Genomic DNA, 8166 nt, shown 5'->3' with positions numbered 1-8166 from the left:
CAGAGGGAGCGGGTCCTCTTCTGATGGAGTCCGCCATGTTTCTACAGTAGCCCAGAATGGACCAACCAAACACTAGATCTAGATAGGAACTACTGTGAGTTTCACGGCCACCGTCTGTAGTTTGTCCTACACTGGTCCTTTAAGACCTAAAATTCTGATTATTCGATTTTAGACTCTTCTTGCTGTGAGACCTTCAGTGTCTGGTTGGTTGGTTGGTTTCGAGCCTGTTTTGCTGCGTGGTAATGCCGTCTGTAAAACGGGGTTCAGCTACTTTGCAACAAGACAGATCTTCATGCTTTCAGATCTACGTCACCTTTTTGCTGTGAAGAGAAAAAAACAAACAACCTTGGCAACAGGTGAGCAGAGTAAAGGTGTAACGTCGCAGCAGATTGTCTGTATATCTGTAACATACCCGTCAGAAGAGGCCTGTGTTTTTCTCTCTTTTAGCTTTTGATTTATTGCTTCTCTTGACAACCTCACGTGCCCGAGCCGCTGAAGTACAAAGTCTCAAAAATAAACTTTTACATTCCAGTTGGATCATCGCTGTTGGATGCATATACTGTACTTAATGTGTAGAAAATGTTCAGTGTCGTATGAATGTTCCAGTTCGAGTACCAGTCCACAGACAGATCTGATTTATATTGGATAACATCGATGAAAAACTACCTTGGGAATCACTGCGTTGGCAAATTACATTTCCTCATGTAAAAAGATCAGATTTAAAGATGCAGATGGTGCGAACGAGCGCTGATCTGCTCTCAAACAGCACAGGAGCAGTTGCATCTCAGCTTTTGCATAATTATTTCACATTTTCTGCTTTTAGCTTGATAAATCACGGCGTCGAATCGCCGCTCCGGCTTCCCGCCCGGAGCGCCGTTTGGTCTCATTTCGGACTCATTACACATTAATCACACAGGATGAGAGGAAGAAAGAGGGAAATCACTACTCAGACAAATCAACGAGGTCTCAGGTTACATTCGGTCGGAAAGACGAAAGGTAAAATAAAAAAAAAAGTATTAGCAAATATTCGACTTAATTAACGAGGAACGTGCAGCTCCGCCTCACCGTGAACTCCTTGTGCAAGTGTTTCGCCTGTAAGAACCACGTGAAGACGATGTAAACAGCAGGTTTAAAGTGGGAGAGGGATCACCAGCTAGCTGTTAAGATGGAAGCGACACACAGGTGAGACTTAATCAGGAATGCATAATTACAAAGGGAATTTCTTGTTTGGGGAGGCAGCTTTGAAAGGAAAGAAACTTGTGGCGATTAAACCCTGTTAAAGTCGTATTAAGGCCTCAAAGTTAGACAACAACCGGATGTGATAATTTAGTATGATTTTTCTGCATAGGGTTCACTGCAAAACTTCCCGCAACGAAAACAAGAAAAACAAAAGGACAGAAAAGTCGCTGTTCGCCGTCAGTCAGAACCCGGTGCGGTGCGCTCACACGCCATCCGTCAGGTAGCTGGTGCGTTTGTCCCTTTGTTTGCAGCGAGGAGCCCCGCCCAACCTCCCCCCCAGGCTCCGTCACTTGAACATGCTCTGCAGCATGGCTGTGGCGTAGGTGGGTCGGGCCTGCCGGCTCTCAATGGCGCTGCGAAGGTACTGGATCCCGCCGCAGCGCTCCCAGATCTCCTCGAACTGCCGTGGGAGGATCTCGGCGCCCCTCTTCCTTGACAGGCCCGTCTCCTCCAGACTCAGCTCACACATCTCCATATCGTCCTTCCCTGAGAAACGATAACAGGTTTATTGACTTTGTGTGCCGACATTTCCCTTCTTCCTGACTGAAAAACCTCCCCAGAGCCGCAAAAACATTTATTTACTAGCCCTATTGTGAGGAATACAACAGGAAAATTACAAAAATAAAAACGGTTTTATTGTCTTAATATGCAAAGTCAGAATGTAGCATGTCAGTAATATAGTTCACTCATGCTAAAATGCTAAAGTTAACAAATTAAGTAGCTTAAAATTAAATATTAAAATATTTTACTGATGTTAAACGCTAACATGCTAAACTTTACTTATTCAAACTCTTAATGTAGCAAAGAAATATAATTCACTCACATTTAGGACATTAAGTTATATGTTAATGTACAACATATATACAACATATGTTGAAATATTTCACTTCTTTCAGACAAACCGTATAATAGGAAGATGACTAAATGACACAAGTAAAGTTTTATTGTCTTAATATACTGAGTCTCAGGTAAGTTAAAGCTCCTTTAAACAGGTGAGTTTGCAGTTTCTGTATCCTGAATAAAAACTGTAGGAACAGAACAACTGAACCCAGCAGACTGTATATTTCCCTCTCTGGACATTTACATTCAGTCAGTATAACAGACTCCATCTGCAGCTGCAGAGCCAATAACAGGTTCCAGCAGTGTGTTAGCAGCCGTATATGAGGCAGTTACTCAGCCACATACTGCTGTTGTCTGCGAGCGCTGCTGCCCCAAAATACCAACAATTTCACTACAATATGAGCCTTCTGTTGATCGACGACTACCCGGTTTTTAAATCACACTGCGACGTGATCTCATAAACCCAGAACTCTCCAACATCGCTCAGCCCGCAGTGGACTGCAATCCTTTCAGAACTCTGCGGTAGGAGTTCCAACAGATGGGTAAACAACTTCATTTCACTGCTTCCACTCGTCATTCGCTCCAATCTGTGATTTTACAGCTCGCTGTGGCACAAACGCTGTCGACATCTGAGCAGCTGTTTTCGTTCATTCTGTGCTGAGCCGAGCCCCGAGAGGCAGGGGAGGGTCACCTGTTGGTGTCGGGACGCGATTAGCTTAGCTTCATTCGAAAGTACACCCACAAAACTCACTTTTATCTACTGGTTCCACTCTTTACTGGCAAATAAAGTCCCAGTACAGCGACTGTGTGCAGCTTCCAAAAGCCACAGCATGTAATATTTACCTTTGTGTGTCTGTACAGATTAAACAAAGTACATACAGGTGAGTCCAACTGCAGCACGTCGCTCCCTGCTGCTCATATACTTCACTAGATATTTTATGTAGACGGACCTTCCTGACCTTTAATTTGACTTTAAATACATGTGTTTGTATCTCGCTGCTGCTCAGACTTCGAGGTTAAAGGAAAATTTCTTCTTTTCATTCTTTTCACTAATAAAACAATAAATCAGAAATTCACTTTTGACTTGTATTTCCAGCGAGCGATGCAACAACTTCAGTGGTTTCAGTCCAACTTCGTGATGAATTATTATTTTGTATGGTTTTATAGGAGGTTGTAAAACAGAGCTGAGCTCTGCTCAGAAAATAAAACGTCTCAGAAACTCTTTATATATAAAGTGATGTAACATGAGTCAGCACATTAGTCACAATCACGTTCTGATGAGAGTCTAACTGCTCTGTGACTCATATCGGACTCATATGACCGACCTGACTGCTTTATGATCACAGCTGATGATGATGACGACGACGATGAAGAATCTGCCGCTCTGTCACAAAGTCAAACTCCTGATCATTTATTAAAGCTGATCAATGAAGAGTCACGCTCTGTCTTTAACCTCCCTCCACTCTTCTTCTATCCTTTTCTTCCTCCCTGCAGTCCTCCAGATCCAATGAGGATGATTTATAGATTTTATATTTGAATCTAAAGCACTTTGAGTTTCCCTGTAATAAAACATGCTGCACACAGAAATTACATAATCCTCAAATTCTTTGATATAAAACTGAAACATTTAAAAAATAAACGTTGCAGATTTCTTTATCGATCATTAACTGCTGACTTTTGTTGTTTGAGATCTGTTAGCTTAGCATAATATCACGTACACAACCATTGAATGTATATTTAACTCTTTTACTTGGTTCAGATTTTCGTGTTAATTAGTGAGATTTAGAGGCTAGTTACTCAAAAAGTGTAATTTATTATTATTTCAAAAGTAATATTATTGCTTTACTTATCCCTTCCAACACTTTTACCACGATTAAAATCCAGTTTTGTTTGTTAAAGTAATGGATTATTTCCAGCTGCCTCAACCTTTCCCTCCTCCTCTCCCTCCCCGTACTGACCGGCCACCAGCAGGATGGGGTGTTTATCGGGATGCAGCTCCATCTGCCTGGCGATCCAGGGCCCGTCGAAGTGAGCGTACCACCAGCCCTTCTTCTTGTTCTGGGGGTCTTTGTACTGGTCGCCCGGCCGGATAAAGGGGATGCGGAAGTAGCGCTGCTGCCGGTTCATGGCCACCTCGTACTGCCGGGCCGGTATGGGTGGGGCCGGGTTCTGCTGGGCTGTCGATTGATTAGAAGTAAAAAAACACAAGTTAGATGTCGTCCACAGATGACAGCAACCAATCAGGAGGCAGCGGCCATGTTTACATGCAGCCTGGGGTCAGTTAATGGGAACAATGGTCAAATGGACTTCCTGTTTATCAACCCGTGTATTAACATATGAAAGAGCCTCATCCCTGCTGAAGTGCCCCTGAGCAAAATATTCTCTTTACCAGCTCCAGGCAGGAGAATGTCTCTTCATAGGGAAATGAAATAAAATACAAAATAAAAGCCTGCAATGTGGCGTGCTGCATTTCATTCATGTAAGATGACTGAGTTTTCTACTTTTAAAACCTTTTAATTTGATGGACCTGGACAAGAACAGATTTCTGTGTGTCCACATGAGGATCTCCTCCACAATATGTTGAGACAAAATAAATTTAACTTTTAATTTATTATTTCTACTTTAAGTGGAGCTGGAATTGATATTATTATTATTATTAATAATAATTATATAAGTCCCTCCAGGACATTGTGTAAACATCCCTGTAGGACCTTTCTGTTTTGATCAATCACCTGCCATTAGCTCTGTGAATCACAGAGAGTTGAAGCTGAGCAGCCGGAGGACGTCAGAGGGAAAATCTGATCCAGTTTCACCAAAATCACTGAATATAGTTATAAAGTTGAGCTTTTCTACAGTAATCAGAGAGACCCTAGATAGAAAATACTATTAAGAATACCTGGAAATACATAAAAAATTACTTTTTTGTCATTGTTGGACAGATACTGGAGTATAGGAGACATACAGCACCAGACAGATTTTTAAAAAAACATTTAAACATCAATTCTGACTTTGTGGGGACTTTAGTGTAATTTTGCATTAATTCTGGATCTGTTAATACACAGGCAGATGCACTGGAAAAGGGCTCATGCAAAATGATAAAACAAACATGGAACAAAGAATCCCAGTCAGCGTGATATTGATGTTCAGTGGGTCCATTTCTTCTTGCAGGTCTCCATTAACTCACTGCATGTAAACATTGAGCCCCGCTCTGCTGTTCTCAGATCAGCCTTGAACAATAAACCAGTTCCCTGCAGTCACTGCAGTTAGAGGAGGGGAGAAATCAGCGAGACATAAAGCGTGGCAGACGTTTATGGAGGGGAACATAAAACATACATTACTTAAATCTTTCTACAGAGTGGGGTGTAAAATAAGGATCTACAGAGATTAAGGAAGCTTCTCTACAGGTGAAGACTGGAGCTGCAGCTTGTTCTGCAAAAATAAGAAGTTGTTTCGTCTTGAGTTCAGTTTTAAAATCAGTTGTTTCCTTGTTTTATTCCAAAAGCAGAGCTGACAAGAGAAATGAGGCTCACTAATTACTTTAAAACTGATTGAAGATTGAAACACAAATGAATCTTTGTAGCGTCTGAAAACATGAAAACAACCATCTGTTTCGGGGCGACACATCGATTCACCATCACCGACAAAACGGCACCCTCACATCACCTCCCAAAAGGCGAGAAAGTGAAGAACATAAACAAACACTTCACTTCCTCATACCGACAACTTTATGAAAGAAACACATCCCCAAAACTTCCCAGACAAAAAAATCAACTCTCTTTGGAAAAAAGCAGCAGAAATGTAGAAATGTTCTTCAGAGAGGCTCTCGAACTCCCTGCTGGATACTTTCAGGTTGTTGATTACTGTTTGATGTACTTCCTGGCTTTCTGCTACAAAGTGCAAACTTTCCTTCAGTGACTCATCGATGGGTCGAGAGCCGCATTCAGGTTTCAAGGCTGACGAAAGAGAGGTGGATCTGTGATCTGTTCCTGCAGATAAAGATCAGCAACCAAACGCTGACCGAGTTCAAACAGCAACCATGACATGAAACACCTGTCCAATGCTGCAGTGTTCACTCCGGAGGGAAATGTGTGATTTTAACTGAAGTTTGATGTCAGCTTCATAAACAGTTTGTAAAACCTGGAATTTAATCATTTTTCAGCTGTGAATTAGAGGCTGTCACTAAAAGCCCAAATGTATCTCTGGGTTTAAAAGGTCATTTCAATCAAATATCCAAAAGAACCTCTCATGTTCGACTGGTGGAAGTTTGGGTTTTATTTTTCAGGTATCGCTCCGAAAGCCTCAACTGCAACTTGTCCTGGATGTTCCAGACTCACTATGTAAAACGTTCATAGTTTGTCTGGACATATAAAAAAATGAACGTCACCACTTCCTCCTACTGTACAAAATATAACAGATATGGCCATTTGGAGCCAGAGTGTGCAGTAGTGATCGGGGGTTGGTGTCGAGGTCCTGCCTATACGCCGATGGCCGACTCAATCGCAAACAGGCTGTCAACCTCGAAGTGAAAGCTGTAGACATGTAGGCATTAATTCTACAGTCTCTGGACTCTACTGGAAGGAAGATGGTCGATAAAAGATATTCCCTCTTTTGGTATTCTTAATATATTTTGTTGGAGCATTTCCCCTTTATTAGACAGGACAGGAGTGAGAAAAAGGATGACAGTCTGATTTGAACCCATGGCCGCTGCAGTGAGGACTCCGCCTCACACGGGGCACCGGTTCTACCAGGTGAGCTTCCGGGGCGCCGCCTCATTTAGTATTTTGATGGCGGTGGAGAGAGCTGTCTAACAAAATCTCCCTGGGAAAAACATCAGAAAGTAGAGTTGGAAATTGTGGTCGACAGCACTCAGGTGACAGAATGTCAATGCAGAACGTGATCAGACTGTCGGTAACAGTCCTTCAACAGATACACAGAGGGGGTATTATAGCACGGCTGCAGAGCATTAACCCCTCATTATAAAGAGGAATGCATGTTAGAGAGTTCAGAGAGAAAGGTTGAAGAATGTGTTAAGATGAGTCACCAGATTCTCGACGACAAAGGCCTGAATGCATCCAGTTGCTCTGCTATGCTGTGGGGGTATTTTACTGGCGTGGACTCACTGCAGATCAGTACAAAGCTGTTCTGAGTGATCAACTTTATCCTGCGATGAAACAATTCTATCCTGATGGAAGTGGCATCTTCCGGGTTGACAATCACTGGGTCACGGGTTACTGAATGGTTTGTTGATGATGAAGATGAAGAGAGATCTCAACTGAACACTTGTAGGAGATATTGGACCGACGCTCTTAACAACCATCATCAGGCGGTGGTCATCCCTCCAGTAGAGTCCAGAGAGGAGGCGTAACACCTTAAACTGGGTATTAACTGTTCGATATTACCTTTATTTCTGAGCTACACGAATCATTTTAGAGCTTCAGAAAGAATTTCAGCTTTGTTGGGCCTCACTGTAGATGCAGTGTATATGCGATGGTCCAGGAATTTGAATTTCAAAATCGCACCATAAAACAGGAAGTTGCCATAACTTCAGTGTACTTTATCCAATCTGCAGTCCCGCCCTGAAGACAACGACATGCCAATATTTAGTCATAGTGCCAACTACTGGAAACAGGAAGTAAGCCATATAAAGCTTACCGTAAGGGCCCGCTCATCGCTGCTTGCAGCTTTAATTTATTGTGAATTTTGCTGCATTAAAGTGAGTGAATGAGAGAGTTTTTGATTAGATGAACTGACCCTTTAAAGAATTTTGTTAGTCAGGTTTTAATGGAGAGTTTGAGGCTCAGATGACGATACAGTTGCGGATGAAGCGTGTGTCTTGGCGAGAAAATTATCAAATTTAAACATAAACACCACATTCAGTCGACTATCAGCTTTAGCCTTCAGATAAACCCACATCAGTCACGCTCCAGCGAGCATTTAATAAGTGTTTAACAGCAGCAGACATACAGACAGATTGGTAGTCGGCACAGGTCTGGCTCTTGTACTGGATGCATCATATAGCTGAATGGGCTGTTACGTATCTTAAATCTTCATTAAATCAGGAGTGAATGGAGTGAAGCGTCTGCTCGC

General features: G+C 42.3%; 1 protein-coding gene across 2 annotated transcripts in view; it reads right to left on the bottom strand.

Annotated features, from left to right (window-relative positions):
- Positions 1 to 6: 6 nt before the first annotated feature.
- The window catches only part of myo6a (myosin VIa), a 93931-nt gene continuing 85771 nt past the window's right edge, over positions 7 to 8166 (bottom strand). For both annotated transcript variants that reach the window (XM_035678594.1, XM_035678595.1), the window contains 2 exons: positions 4038 to 4256; positions 7 to 1725 (listed from right to left, as the gene is read on the bottom strand). In XM_035678594.1, the coding sequence (XP_035534487.1) occupies positions 1526 to 1725; positions 4038 to 4256 (419 nt within the window). In that variant the 3' untranslated portion in view covers positions 7 to 1525. The remainder of the gene's footprint in view (positions 1726 to 4037; positions 4257 to 8166) is intronic.

Source organism: Morone saxatilis, unplaced genomic scaffold, assembly GCF_004916995.1.
Source record: "Morone saxatilis isolate NCDOM2014 unplaced genomic scaffold, NCSU_SB_2.0 Contig7, whole genome shotgun sequence".
In the NCBI taxonomy this organism is placed as follows: Eukaryota; Metazoa; Chordata; class Actinopteri; family Moronidae; genus Morone; species Morone saxatilis.
The sequence above is the reverse complement of the archived record's forward strand: the minus strand, read 5'-3'. Positions and strand labels throughout refer to the sequence as shown.